The following is a 15,892-nucleotide window of genomic DNA, read 5'->3' on the forward strand; positions in this document are numbered from 1 at the left end:
AATAGTTCGGGCATTTTGGAGCGCGGGGATACCTAATATGTTTATGTTTAATGTTCTTTAATTACTTTTATAGCTAATCTAGGGAAAAGGGGGTGATTTGAACTTTTATATTTTTTTTATTTTTTTAATACTTTTAAAAACTTTTTTTTTTCTTCTGTTACATTTATGATCAGACCCCTTAGGTACCTTGAAACCTAGGGGGTCTGATCGCCCATACTATTCACTGCAATACTACAGTATTGCAGTGAATAGGAAAATCCCAGCACTTCTATTAGACGATGCCTCTGGCATCGTCTAATAGATCTCGGGCAGAGACAAGCCTGGAAGCCTTCAATAGGCTTCCGGCTGTCATAGCAACCGATCACCGCCCTCTTGTGACGTTCAGGAGGGCGGCGATCGGCGAAACATGGCGGCGCCCATGCCGCCGGGGCCGTTTACACACTGCGGTCAAGTTTGACCGCAGTGTGTAAAGGGTTAACAGCAGCGATCGGCTCGGGCACCGACCGCTGCTGTTATTGGCAGGTCCTGGCTGTATGATACAGCCGGCATCTGCCGTGTATGGAGCGAGCTCAGCGTGTGAGCTCGCTCCATACATCCCCATGCGACCCATGACGTACAGTTACGTCAAGGGTCGCTAAGGGGTTAATAATTGAAGCAGAAAATCCACTGAGGAAACCTCTGTGAACTTTCTGTGAAAAGCGCTATGGGAAAAACTGCAATACACTGCGGCCGTAGTTTTCCCGCAGGGATTTTTTGCTAGTATTATCTCTGTTTTTGTTATAGCTAGAACTGGCAGAATATGAAATCCAACACCAGACATTATAGAATTAAAGATACAGATACTTGAAGTGACCTCCTCCTTTTTGGAAACTGCCACATCCTGGCAAGACACATTACAGAATACGGTTGTAGTGGACAGATCATATAAATATTATATTAAACAATAAAGAAAGTGACACAGGAATTACACTTCAAAGTAAAAGAGACTAATGTAATGTAATGCATGGTTTCTTTATTTTTCTATCAAAGTCATACACAGTATATAATATAAATAAATATGTATACGAACATAAACATTATAATGTTAAATAAATGTGTGAACCAATCTGCATTGACAATCACACAACAACAAGGAATGAAGTCACTTTACACGATCCGAAAATGTTGCGACAAATAATAACAAAACAATAAAAATGGCTTGTAATGTAAAATATGAGTATGAACATACTTCCAATACACGTGTAGTTATTATTTTGTTGCTGTTTATGTGAGAACCAATGAAATATTTTCGCGTTTTTAAACATAGACTTAGTTCAGCAGACAGCTATTGCCTGATCTCAGCCGGCTTATCTAATATGGATAGGCAGGTAAACATAAAACAATACCTCTCAGTGACGATTTTGAAGTTTATAAGATATGTATAGAACAGCGCACAGCATAGCACAGATAAGGATGTGTAGCTGGTAAGTTGGGATGATAGGAAAGTCAATCTTAACAGCATGTGTTCAGTAGGACCATTTTAGATTTCTTTTGTGCTCACAAAGTATATGAAGGCAGGTACATAGGTGCCACTGCCACTGGCCAGAATGTTGTTCCAAGGTGATATGTAATGTAACAGTCTAATATAATATTTTTTCTTGTATAGCTTGGGCCAGATAAAGAGTTTTTGACAAAAGTGTCCCCATCTGCTCCAAAATGACTGCAAAGTAAATTTACTTTGCTGTCATAAGTAAGAAATGGCACTTAATGATTTTATGGATGTATACTGCAAGGCTGTGGGATTGGGGTTGGAATTTTTGGTGAAGCTGGAGATGATAAAAACATACCGACTCCAGCTTGGGCTTCAAAATAAAAATATAACATATTATTTATATTCAATAATGTATTAAAGCAATACATTTAATAATCAATTTTTTTTATTTTTGGGATTTGGAAATGTTTAGACATTTTAATTGTGGAAATATATATATATATATATATATATATATATATATATATATATATATAATGTCAGACAGTAAAAAAAGAAATAGTGTCAGAGTTTGGTTTCTGAATTCCATAGCCCTGGTATCCCGTGTCACAAGCTGCAAAGGACCAGCTAAATTTCCTGTAACGTGGCCCAGAAGCCATAAGGTTGCTTATGGCTTCTGGACTGACCACTAGTTACACAAATAAATAAAATTGTAATAGTTGTGTCTTGTATGTAAACCCTCAAATGTTCAGGACCATGGGGCAATGGTACGCTAAAATAAATAACAATAATGCTGTTTTTGAAGTAAACGTCAAAAGTGGATCAAAAATGGAGCAATGGAAGGATTATGTTCCCTTTTCATGATGTGTTAAAAATTTTAAAAAGTCACCCATAAAATATTGACCTGGCCATTTGTAAGCAAGCAGAAACTGGAAGAATAATCAAGTAAAATTCAGATACAGACAAGTGGAAATCTTTGTTAATCCCTGCAGGTTGCGAAATAAGCAGCTCTAGTACGAATGTCATCTCGGAGGCTCCTGACCTCATCTTCCAAGCCCTGCAGCTCAGAAAATTTTTTCATCACAGACTGCTGGCCGCCTCGAAGCTCAGCTTCAATTTCTGTAAGAGAAAACCAAACTAAAATATTGGCAAAACCAGCATCATGATTTACCTGCTTGCAAATATTTCCCTTTCTTTCCCCAAATTGCACCAATATTTTATGCACACAGCTATTATACGACTAATAATAAAATAGTCTTATTGCACTGACATATCAGTTGGTATTTCTTCTTAGCATTTAGACAAGTAAATAAAGTGAACTACAAGAAACTATGGGAAAAATATGCAAATCTGTTTTCCAAGGTGTAAATAGGAAAGCAGTGCCTCTGCTTGCTGCCCTCTAGTGGCAGCCCCTTCAACATCATGCACGACTTTTTCAACGATCTGTTGTCCCTCCTTAGCACAGCGTAGGGATACTGTTTTCCTATTTACATCTTGGAAAACAGACTTGCATATTTTTCCCATAATCCCCCAATGGAGCGAAAAAGGCTTATAAGACTCCATACGCCTGTGAAGGTGCACACTCCTCCCTAAGGAATGTAATTATCCCCTAATTCAGGTCCATAGTCTCTCACTCTGCCAAACCAGTATCCCTACGCTGTGTTGAAGAGATCCAACAGATTGAAACAGCGTTGTCCACAGCTGGGAACTGACTTGGCTAAACCTCACATCATAGAATAAGGACTTGTTGAAAAAGTCGTGATGTTTAAGGGGGCTGTCACTAGAGGGCAGATGCACTGTTTTCATATTTACATCTTGGAAAACAGATTTGCATATTTTTCCCATAATCCCCCAGCGGAGCGAAAAAGGCTAATAACACTCCATATGCCTGCGAAGGTGCACACTCCTCCCTAAGGAGTGTAATTATCCCCTAATACAAGAAACAAGTATGTGGAAAACAAAACAAAGCTGTTGTCATTACATTTTTCCCTTTTTCCGACACATTTCATTTGAGTCCTGAAGCTAAATATGTAACTAAATACAAGTTTCAAATCTAAAATATGAGAATACACAAACTACATGTGTTTAAGGTTCTGTGCACACTGGTATACAGATCAGAATTGTTATAGAAGCCATCATGAATGTGCTGGGTTCACCACTGTTTGCTGCAATTAATCTTCTATGTGCACATTTTAGCAGGTATTACAATAATTGAACTGGATAAATTCATGCCAGCAGAAAACTATACGCACCTCTATTGGTGTACCACTATATTGCCCCTCACCCTTTTCTCTTTGTACCCTTTACTTCTTAGTTTAAAACTGAATAAAGAATTTAGCCCCCCCACCAAAAAAAAAAAAAAAAAGGATGCATGTGATAGATCCATTACAAATCTGTTCCTCCGCATTGAAATTGCAACAAGAAGAAAGTCAAGCAGTAAGGGTGTACAAACCATGAAAGTAGTTGGTGTCACTAATGATCTGTGGCATGTAGGAGGGGCCTAAAAGCCATATTGAAAGCAAAGATTTTTTATCTACATCAAACCTCAAAAATCAGATGGTGTGGGATGATTGTGTAATACTTCCTGTTTATCGACATGTCAGTTATTGCCACAAACTGGGAGGGACAGAATCCTTGAACAGAGAAACCATCTCTCTGGCAGATCATTACGTTTCTAGGACAAGATGTCAGCAGCGTTCAACAACGTTCAACACTGCATGTCCTAATAGTTGGGAGAACAATGAAGAACGTGATGACAGCAAGAGGTGCTGATTGTAAGAGTGGCACATATTAATCCATTCTTTACTGCAAGCAAAATTGGATATCACCTCCCAAATCTACAGTGACAAACAGTGTCAACATAAACCATCAGAAGGCATTTCCATTACATTATGAGTCAGGTGTCCAGCTACAATTGTTCCATTGACTGCACACCACAACTCTTCAAGGCTATCATGATGCACAGCAGTACAGCAGAGTCACACTTTGCCTTGGACTTGATCATAGTCAGTGATAGGTCTGGAGATATAGTCAATATCAGGTAGTGGTCTTCACAAGGGAATGTCACTCCGGTCCCACTCCTGGGATTATGTGTGGTGTAGAATAATGTATGGTAAACTGACCCTTCTAGTGTTCACTTTAGGTACCCTAGCTTGGCATTATGTTGATTTGGTCATGAAATCAGTGGTTACTCCAAAATGTTCCAGAAGCCATTTTTCAACAGAATAATGCCTGGCCAAATGTAGGCCATTGGTCTACAACTGCAAAAAGAGCATAACATTCCTCAGACAACCATTAATAACCTCACAGATAACATATTTAGCCATGAAGGTCTGTGTATTTGTGCTCATACGCGATACTGAATAATTTGTTTCCATTTTTTAATAATTTGCATACCATTAACAGGTCTATTGACTTCCATAATACCAAGTCTTTTCCTTCTTCGTGTTGCAATTTTAATGTTGAGGAGTGTAAGTCTTCCCATGAAAACCAACCACAGTATAGGGGGATAAATGTTTGATCACATTTAGGTACCACTTTTAGGGACCTCCACTGTTCACAATCACTGATATCCCCTGTGTGTATGTAGCAATAGTCCACATGTATTACAACAACTACATTTCCTTCTATGGGACTGATGACAATAGCCATGTACAGCACTCCATTGATCCTAAAGAAGTAATTGAATGGTTGGTTGTATATGCAAACTACCACTCCATTCACAGGGGAGCTTGAGGACTACAGTTCTCATGTTGAGTTGGAGGTCTCAGTGGTTCAGGTCCCTCAATATAACATTTATATTGTATCCAGTGATAGGTAGTTAAGTATTGCTCCTTTAATGTAGAGCAGTTTACCTAATAGCATATGAATAGCACAATTTGCAGCTCCTTTCATACCAGACTGTTTAGTTTCAGAGAGAACAGAAGGCCTATGGCTATTAGAAAGAACATATTGCTACGACTCTCAGATGCTTATAAAAATGTGTGGGCAGGTTTTAGATGAATGTGAAAGCAGAAGGATTTTAGACGGTGCCATTCAGCATGGTGCTCCCATAGTAAACAACTGTTTGGTTCTGACAGATTGTAGCCCTGCAGTATATAAGCTATTAATAGAGCCGGTAACAGTGTAGGATGCACATTTTGCCTTGTAGCCATAGGGATATACAGGTTTCTCTTACCATTCATCCTTTTCAGCATTCCTCCTGATTCTTTAAAAAGCTGATCAGCCTCCATCTTGATATTTGTAACTTTCTGTCCCTGGGCACCAAGACTGGATGCTTGGCCTAAGCGGTTCTTTAACAAGGCATATTTTTCCTGGATGACACTGAAACCCTACACAAAAGATATTATACTGTTTATTACACAGAAATCAAGTAAGAGAAATAATCAGAGATCCCTAATACCTAAACAACAGAGAGATTGTTCTAACTGTATCTAATCTGTGATGTGACAAGAGATGTATCGCCATTTCTTTATTTATTAAAATGAAATATCACTTTCTTCTGATTTTAATCATCTAAATGCAGAGTTTTTAAAATCTATTTTTGGGACAGGATTATGGGGCTGACATTTTGCCTGAGCTTCTCCTCTGTTCTGCCAACAGCAATAGGCCATAGGCAGTAATTGACTGGAGCCAACTCATTGAGATCAATGGGAGAGTTTTATTGGCATGATCTGTGCAGGGAAGCAGAATAGATAAGCTGTGATATCATCTATTGTTATCAGTGGATGCAAAGATGGGTCTGTGATGTTATCCATGAGTTGGTGTAAAAATAGATCATGTGAAACCTGGATCTTCCAAGTATACTTGACTGTACAAGTATCCATACATTAAATCCTGTCAATACCTGTTGTGCATCCATAGCTTTGCTATGAGCTCCCTCGGCTGCTTGCTTGGCCCGACCAGCCTGTTGTAGACTTTCTGCGTTTTTTTCACGCAATTTCTCCACTCTCTGTGTAAAGATCTGAAGCTGATCACGTACATCTGTCAATCCCCTTTCTACAGGGACTATAACTTGCTCAATCTGTAATGATAATTCATACTGGTCAGTTTCATGCAGAACAAAAATATTATTTCACCATAAAACTTTGTCGTCTTGGATGTAGATGAACAGTTAAAAACATAACCTGAAAAATTCTCAAGCACCAATAGCTCTGGACAAAAACAGAGATAATCCTAATGAAAACTGGATTTAGTTCTAACTTATAATAGTTATTGCAAGGACTTTCCTCTGTCACTATGAGTGTACATAATATCATATAAAAAGGATATAAGCTCACCTCTTGCATACGATCCTGGATTTGCTGTAAAGATGTGCTTGATCCACGGATTTTATCTTCTGCTTCCTGGAGGATTTTTCTTGCTTGCCTAATATTGTCAACAACATCGTCCACATTTTCTTCAACATTGATTGCTTTGTTCCTAAGGAGGTTTGTAAGATAAAGAAACTCATCATTCAGGACTCCATATTGATCCACACCCCTAAAATAACATGATTGGACTATTGTGCCTCTAACCTGACTGTGTAGTTCTCATCCGACACTGGCCTTTGGGACTCCACTGCCTTTGTATCTATCTGGTCACTTCAACCTAGCCATATACATTAGATAACTGTTACCAGGACCTGGTACAGGAGCAGTTTACTTGTCTGCTGTTATCTGCCATCCAAGATAACCCAAGATGACAAGGATTGTGCAAGGTGAATTTTAGGATATAGCCGTACATTTGTTATGTGTATAGACATCTTATTCAGGGGCCATGCTAATCTTTCTCTGTATCGTTCCAACTTTAGCATATGTGCTGGCTAACCGAGCACCGTGTATAGACAACTTGAAAAAGGTTTGCCACCAAATGAAATTATAGCATATTAAAGAGGACCTTTCACCACCTCCACTGATTCAAGATCTTAACATCTGTTAACAAGTGATGCTCCTTTCATTTCTGCACAGTTGGAATTATTTCTCTAGAGTCCACCTTACCCGAGCAACAAGCGCAGTTAGTTTTGGTGTCTGATGTGCTATTTAAGCTCTGTAATGTCAGAAGGGTGGTGTCAGGAAGGACGGTGTGATTCAGAGAGCCTTTAGTTGCAGCCAATGTCAGAGCTCAAAATCACACCCCTTAAAGGGGTATTCCCAACTCGCTTGTTCACCACCATGCAGGCTGTGTGCTCTGTTCACTTCCTGGTTTTCTCTGTGAATTGGTGGAGGGGGTTTCACTTGCTATCTCACAAACAAAGCCAGCTCTGCTATCTGTCTTCATAGTAGTACACATTTGCAGTCAGTAATGAGGGATGGTTGTAAATAAATGAGCACATTATCACTGAAAGATGCACAATATGAAGCTGATGTAGCAGAGTGGGATTTGTTAGGTGATGAGTATTCCAAATTTACATGCTACAGGACCAAGAGTCAGTTTACAATATACTGACTTTTAGGTCTGTGTTTAATGGATTCCCTGTCTCAGCCCTTATCAGCAAAATTAAATTAGCCGACTGATAACTGGAAGAGCCGGAAATAAACAGCTCATAAATACAACCACGGAGTACTCAGCTCCCCCTTCCTTCCCTGAGAGCAGTGAGCTACATCTCTTGTCCTGGGAGGAGAGATAAGACCATCCCCAGGTCCGTGGTTATGGAAACACAGTGTAAACAATGAAGTGAAGAATCTCAGATAGTAGCCAAACAAAGCAGTTTTGCTTAAGCAATGTATTTAGTAAAAGTCTTAAATCCACATAAACTAGCAGTATAGATAGGATCGTTGAGATGGGACAATCCCTTTATCTGCGCCTGCCTGACACCACCCTCCTGACAGTACATATCAGGCACCAAAACTAACAGTATTGATTGCTTATGAGCGGAGGGGGGTAAATAAAAAGTTCCAACTGTGCTGGAATCAGTGGATCAGCAACTATTAACTTATGTAAAGAGCTGGACTTCTTAGAAGTGGTGAAAGGTCCTCTTTAAGTGAAGAGGTCACAGTTCTGCAAATAGCACTCATTGACTTGCAGCAGAGCAAACTATTAAGTTAAGATAAGTTAACATGATTTTCAAAAAACACCAATGACATTAGTCATATCATTTGTACAGGAAAAGCTTGACTTCCACAATCCTGGTGTCTGCCAGAAAAAATAAGAGCCATGTCTGACAACTATCTTAAGTGTAATGGCATCTTAAAGGGATTTTCCTACCAGCAGTGATGACATATTGGTAGAATATGTCCTCATCTTTATTAACATGTATTTTGCTAGGCTTCACTGTCTGGTCCATTGTAGATCAGATACAATTACATATGGAACAAGTGAATATACTGCACTTAGTATACTGTTTGTTCTGCCTTTCACTGGATTAATTCAATTTTATTGCCATCATATTTTAGTACATCTTGCTGGACATACCTGGCTTCTTCAGCCTCATTCTGCAGTTTCTTTGCTTTGGCAATATCTTCCTTTGTTTGTGATAGCACAGCATCCACATTTGGTAACTTTCCCGCTATATTACGTATTTCATTCAGTTTCCTCTGAAGGGAAGTAGCATCAACTGGTAGCTTGAGTGATAGCACATACTCACTGACTTCTTGGATGGTGGATGGATCTGTGAAAGGTTCTAAGGACACACAGAAATGCAAAATGATACAAGCAGTACAAACACAATCAGCAGAATCAAGGTGTGTACACACATTTAGGATAGGTTGATGCAGTTTTTTAAACCACTCTGGCCACCCTGTTATTAACATTTTCAGATATTCAATGCATCCCCCACCCAAAAAAACTAAACAAAAAGAAATTGTGGCAAAACCACAATAGGACCGCACATGGGAACTCCCTTTACAAAGTATGACAAACACGGCCTATGTGCCCTACGTGCTGTGTCCATGCAATGATCACAATTGATCACGTGGTTATTAGCACACATTCAGCAATAACACACAGTATAAGCCAAATACTGCTGGTGACAAAGTTTGGCAAAAACTTACAGATGTAAAAGTCTTATATTGGGAAAAACTGCATCGTTGTCACACCTATATATTCCAGAAATATTACATGTGCTTGCGATAAAAATGATAAAGATAAAATCACCCAGTTCACTTTTGCAGACAGAAATTTACGTTTTTCCAGTTGTGCTTTCTTGCATCACTAAATCTCTATGTGAGCTTAGCCTTAAGACGCCGCCGGTTTAATTGCCGCCATTATTGTCAAGGTATATTTTTTGACAGAACTTAAATAAACTAAAGCTTCAGTTGGAGAGTCATAAAACCGTCTGTGGTCAATGATTGATGTTCCTATACTGTAACCTCACACTACTGCTTTCTCCCTAATGCATAACATGAAACAGCAGTTCATATTAGATGGCAGCATAGCCTGCCCTATGGAAAAATAGATACATTTACCATTTTCTAACCACCCACACTTCTGTATCAGTAAGAAGATACATGTTTATTTTTGACAAGTTAAAGTATTCTCTACATGTCACAGATGGATATGCTTTAGCATACATTGTTTCATCCCATAACGTTATACTACTAGTTATATTTGAATACAGCTCAGCTATGGCAATGTGTGCTGTATATTGTATCATAATTGTATACTTATACCAGACATCATGTCCTGTCCTTGTACTATAAAATTGTCCTCCACAACAGTGTCCTATAGGATCACAGTGTACTTTACAAGCTGCCAGTGGCGTAGTTTTTAAAGCCTGTCTGAAGCTCTACTGATCTGACAGTAATACCTGGCACGACTATGATCTCTCCATGTACTGTAGTATTATCTGAAAGCCAAACCAGGTGACTCTCACTGGAAACTATAACAGTAATTCATGCAAGAAGTAAAACCTAATGTTCAGCACACAGAAATATCATTTATTCTTGAAAGCTTATGCTCACCTAGAGAAATATAAGGGTAAGTTCACACGTAGCTTTTTGGTCAGGGTTTTGAGGCCGTATCCGCCTCAAAACCCTGACCAAAAAGATGGCTCCCATTGAAATCAATGGGAGCCACTCAGGTCTTTCGGCTCCTGGAAAAAAGAAGAGAGATGCTTATTCCTCAGGCCGAGTCGCCTCGCGATTCGGCCTGAAGACACTCCCTTCTCTGGACTAGGCCCATTCATTGGGCCTATTCCGGAGCAGAATGCGTGGCTGGATGCCGGTACAGTGCATCGGCTTTCAGTCGCGGCTACCCGGTTTCCGCCTCAGGTTCTGATTCAAAACACCCCAGGTGAACTGTGTGGCCAGTATGTCAGACACAAACACTGTACACCACAATTATTATCTGTTCTACACATATTTTGTTTAGGGGAATTTCATTTAAAGACCCTTTTATGTCCTCTGAAATTGGTGATTCAGGTACCAATATGTACCCGGGTACAAGAGATCCCTCCATTGTCAGAAAGAAGGTCCTTACAGCTTAGCCTAATCGCTGGGCCATGAGGAACAGCCCCCCTGACAGTACAAGGCTATGGAAGAGTACTTTCAGGGGGACGTTCCTCACAGTCCAGTGATGATGCTGAGCAGTAAGGCCTACCCTTCTAACAGCAAAGGGATATCGATGCCATAACTAGCGGCACCAATGTCTAAAACACCCAGGCATAGAATTCAGTGCACTGTCTGCCTTCTAGTGGTATATAATATCGCTGATTTCCGAGGCAATGAATGATCCAGGAGCAAAAAGATCAAGGAGTGGCCCATGACACACAAGCTTAACTCACTTTATCAAGGTTTCTTCTGGATTGTATTACATCAATGTAGCCTGCAATGCAGCAAATGTAATTCTAGAAATAAAACAGTGGCTTCTTATATGAAACCCAATGTGTTAACCCAATTGTTTACAACGTGACCAACCAAATATAGATGGAATTGCAGTATGGCTGCCAGCTCTGCTAAGACACTTCTGCTCCTGTTTTGTCATTGACCAGTACTAGGAGATCGCAGTCCCCAGCCTGCAGCTTATAAAACATCATGTTGCCAATAAAGTTTTTGAACACCAAGAAAAACAAGAGCCATAGGAATTACAGCATTATTAGTGTAAATTGATCCTCGAGTGTTCCGATAACCTCCTTGAAGCCGCCGCTCTTTCTAATCTGCCAAAGTTTGTGCTAATGAGTCAGAGCAGAGAAAGGCGTAGGCTGTGAGAACCGACATCTAATGTCTGTGTTCAATTCACCAGCGAAAGATCAGCGGGATTTCAATGAAAACAAGAAGTGTTAAAAAACCTCCACAATGATCTGCATTACGTGCTTAATATGAGTCGGAAGGAACATGAACCTCACAGTTCACAAAGTCAAACCGTACAATGCAGCACCACATATGTAATTTATGGCATTCCAAAGGAATAAGAGTGCTTGTCTGCTACTGAGGAGACATGATCTAGCTCATGAAAGTAATCCCAGTTATTAATATGATAAGCTGACATTGTGAAGTCAGCAGCTTGGCTTGTTGCTCAGACATGTAGTCTGATTAAGCAGTCTGTGCTGGTAATACCTGAACGTGCAGAACATTCAGGCTATACGTCTAGTGTGTTTCGCCTCTGATCATGGTTTTATTCTTAACAGTGGGTAATAAAACATCCACTAGTTACTACAGTATGTTGTATATATAGACATCTGTTCTTTACAGCAAAAGGACAAATTTATCCAAGGAGATACCTTGCTTACCTGTCAAGAAGTCTCTGACTTGCTTTATAAACTGCCTGGTGCTTCCAATATCCTGTTCCATGCGGGTTCTTGTCCGGGTCACTTGTTCGGACAGTTGTTGGGCGCTATCCTTGATTTTATTGGATGTTGTTTCAGCTTCCTTTATCTATTGAACAGACATTACAGAACTCAAGTGAGTTTTTCAATAGAATACATAGCCTGAAAGGGATGTCCATGTTATACAATCATTTTATGTTACAAGACATCAAAAATAAGTTAATCACAAAGTTTCCATCAAGCAGCTGTAGATTATACATTTTAAAGAAAAAAAGAAATGAACCGCACATCCCAATATTATATATGATCTATGCTCATCAGCAAAATCTACAAAAAAGAAAACAAGATTCTTAATTTACACTTTGATCAAGGTTTATAAGCCATTTCACGGTGACCTCTGTATAGTGGGTTTGTACTCTACTGTATGCAGTATCGCATGACAAGTGCCACCACTGCAGCACAATACCCACAGGAGAAGTGACCCAGCAACCCAACAGCACCCCACTGCCAGACTAAGCTCCCATGCTCTGGGACACCGCACTGCACAGACACAGCACCACATGTGGTCAATGGACTGAGAACCAGTAGGTAAATCCCTTATGAAGTCTCCTGCGCAGGCGGCTGTAGTTGCTAAACACGCTGCACTAGAGCAGGGACTCACCATGTTGTTAAGTGGCTACTGGATTTATACACCCTTATCGAAATGTATACTAAGAACCTTATGTTCATGTTGTAGATTTTGCTGACCAACATAGATCGACGTATAATACTGGGATGTGCGCACCATGTCTTTTTTTCAAAAATGTTGGTGTAATCTGGAGATTAATCTAGGTGCAAGTATTCATTGTACCAAAAAGCAAATGTAAACGTTTAATAGAATTATTCATCACTCAATGTCTTGTTGCCACTTCAGCACTCACTGTCAAATCTTTACATGTATGCATAATATTTGTGAGCATATATAGCTATTTGTATGGAAATAAGAAGAAAAGCTAATCTATTAATGTGACTGATTTATTATGAAATGTACAAGAAAAGACACTTTTTATTCCAAATAAAATGTAACCGATTTACATCATCTCCATAACTTGACATCTTAAAGCACATCTCCAACTCCCTGAGCTGAAATCACACACAAGCAATTTTGAGTGCAGTTTTTCATTCAGTAGCTGAACTAAGGCCGGGAGAGCATTGAAATGTTAATGAACATAAATTGAGAAGATTTTTCAAGGACTTAGTAGATATTTCCTTAATATTTGTAACTGTGTAAAGTATTTCAAGAATGTGGAGATAATTTTAGGAGACAGTGGAACAGGTTTTACCTATGATACTGTATATCTTAAGATATGAATAACTTCATGAATAAGACATTATTATTAGAGATGAGCGAGTAGTTAAATACTCAATATTCGATATTCCTTTTGAGTAGCCCCTCAATATTCGACTACTCGAATCGAATATCGAATCCTATTATAGTCTATGGGGGAAAAATTCTCGTTTCAGGGGTAGGCAACATTCGATCAAATTGAACTTACTAAGTCCACGAGTGAGGGTCGGGCTGGATTCTCCAAGAAGTCTTCTCCGTGCAGCGTCCCCGCGGCATCTTCCGGCTCTGAATTCACTCTGTTAGGCATCGGGCCTGGCAGAGCTGACTGCGCATGCCCGCACTACAAGAAAATGGCCACTTACAGTCAAAGCGACCATTTTCTTGTAGCGCGGGCCTGGCAGAGTGAATTCAGAGCCGGAAGGCGCCGCGGGGAAGCTGCACGGAGAAGACTTCTAAAGGTAGGAGAAGAACCAGCGTTGATTGGCCGACTGTATAGCATTTGGCCAATCAACGCTGGTTCTGCATCGAATTTTTCCATTCGAATAGCGAGTGGTACTCGATCGAGTATGAGTATTTAGAATACTGTAGTATTCGATCGAATACCTACTCGATCGGATATTACTCGCTCATCTCTAATTATTATATATATAATCTTAGAACATTGTATTACAATAAGTAAAGGATTGCATAGCATTATTTACCATCTGCGTGTTCTTCAGCAGTTGACTATTCAGGTCCTGCAGATCTTTGGCAGTTTTCTCTGTGTTCCTCAGCGCATTCATGGACAAAGGAAATGCCCCTCTACAATTGGCTCCAACCAAGCAAGTCATATTACTCCTGTGACACACAGTGCCGAGACAATTTTCGGGTGTGCAGGGTTCTATTCTTACACCCTCGCAGATCTACATAAAGTTTTCAGATGAGTCAGTGTTATCTAGCATTTCATATTAAATATCGTATTCTGTAACAAATTGGGCAGATTTATGGGAAATGAAAAATAATCATTTGTAATAGGCGCTAAAAAGATTGATATCAAATTCATTACTGAATCTGCAGATTACAATATAGATGTTCAATGAGACGTCTACCTATAGCATGACACCTTGTACTAGTCTACTACTTCCCCCAAGCATAATCAACCAAATGTTTTCTCTACAAAATTGACATATATAACAAAGGTATGTTGTTAAACTCTGTAATGTGGAGTTAGCAGGTGAATATGCTGGGAGGAAGTGGTAATTCTTATATGTCTGATTCTTGCTCAGTTTTCATTTCAGTCCAAAAATCAGGCCATATATGACCAATAATAGATATTCTTCTGAACCACAAATTCATAATACAACTATGACAATAAGGTTTTTTTGTTTTACTATACAGGTTTAGCGGATAATTATATAGCTGTCATAATAATAGAAATTGGTATTTTATGAAAAATATAATGTAAGAAATACCACCAATATTGCATATAATACACAGCTCCACGTGATTAAATAATTATGTGAACAATTACCCTGTTGATGGTCGGAGTAAGATTTGGATAGGACAGCTCATCTTTTAGTGTCTCCAGGTCATATACTGCTTCTCGTGTCTTTCCTTCAAGACCATTTACTCCCCTCCTGCTTTCTCGTGATTGGGATACAGTTGACTGAGCCGTTGCCACCCTCTCGGCCGTCGCTAGTGATGACTGGTAGGCTGCATTAATAGTACTGAATACACCTAAAACCAAAATGCATTTAAGGAATAAATCAAACCTTGTGTGAGAAGTTTACATTTTGTTATCAGGAAGGTCAGGCGAAAGACAGCCTACCTAAGGCATTTGTAGAGATGCTGTTCCCATGTTGGGTCATTTTCCTCTGGTAAAGTTCATTAACGTTGTTATAATCAAACCTCAAGGAGTTCACGTCAGCTGAAAGGGAACCAAAGCCATCCACCCACTGCTGGTTCGGATTTAGTCGCTCCATGTCTCCCCTGTTAAATTCAAGAAAGAACATTTGTTGTTGGAAATTACGACAATTATTGGATACCTAAATATTCACATAACTGTGGAACTGATACTGGGGGTCACCTAAGCAAATGTAAAAGCACAGAAGCGCTATCTAGGAGAGTAGTAACAAACAAATAATAGCTAAAATCATTTAATCTTGTATGTATAAACCACCTGTGATTTCACAGACATACGTGTATTATACTAAATCCAATCTGCTAAGAAGCGGAAAACCTATCTAGTCCAGGGTAACTAGTATCTACATGTACTGCCACCAATAAACTTTCATTTGTAACAAATAAAAGTTTTGGCGTTTTGGTGTGGTTGATGAATATTTTGTGTTGCTGCTTTCTTTTAGAGTCAAGCACTTGGGCATACCAAAAAATAGCACGAAAATTATATATATGAAGGTACTTCCATATGAAAACA

The 15,892-nt window shown here is 39.4% G+C and overlaps 1 protein-coding gene and 1 non-coding gene across 2 annotated transcripts in view; both read right to left on the reverse strand.

The window, feature by feature from the left end:
- Positions 1 to 1,099: 1,099 nt before the first annotated feature.
- LAMB3 (laminin subunit beta 3) overlaps positions 1,100 to 15,892 on the reverse strand; it is a 55,723-nt gene continuing 40,930 nt past the window's right edge. The window contains exons 15-23 of the mRNA XM_075264213.1: positions 15,287 to 15,447; positions 14,990 to 15,195; positions 14,181 to 14,381; positions 12,117 to 12,261; positions 8,864 to 9,071; positions 6,751 to 6,892; positions 6,318 to 6,494; positions 5,649 to 5,802; positions 1,100 to 2,590 (exon numbers count right to left, since the gene is read on the reverse strand). Coding sequence (XP_075120314.1) covers positions 2,451 to 2,590; positions 5,649 to 5,802; positions 6,318 to 6,494; positions 6,751 to 6,892; positions 8,864 to 9,071; positions 12,117 to 12,261; positions 14,181 to 14,381; positions 14,990 to 15,195; positions 15,287 to 15,447 — 1,534 coding nt within the window. The 3' untranslated portion in view covers positions 1,100 to 2,450. The remainder of the gene's footprint in view (positions 2,591 to 5,648; positions 5,803 to 6,317; positions 6,495 to 6,750; positions 6,893 to 8,863; positions 9,072 to 12,116; positions 12,262 to 14,180; positions 14,382 to 14,989; positions 15,196 to 15,286; positions 15,448 to 15,892) is intronic.
- On the reverse strand, positions 7,179 to 7,286 carry LOC142196370 (U6 spliceosomal RNA). The gene has a single exon (XR_012715208.1). It is a non-coding gene; the product is annotated as a U6 spliceosomal RNA (small nuclear RNA).

The sequence above is a fragment of the Leptodactylus fuscus genome, chromosome 2 (assembly GCF_031893055.1).
Source record: "Leptodactylus fuscus isolate aLepFus1 chromosome 2, aLepFus1.hap2, whole genome shotgun sequence".
Classification (NCBI taxonomy): Eukaryota; Metazoa; Chordata; class Amphibia; order Anura; family Leptodactylidae; genus Leptodactylus; species Leptodactylus fuscus.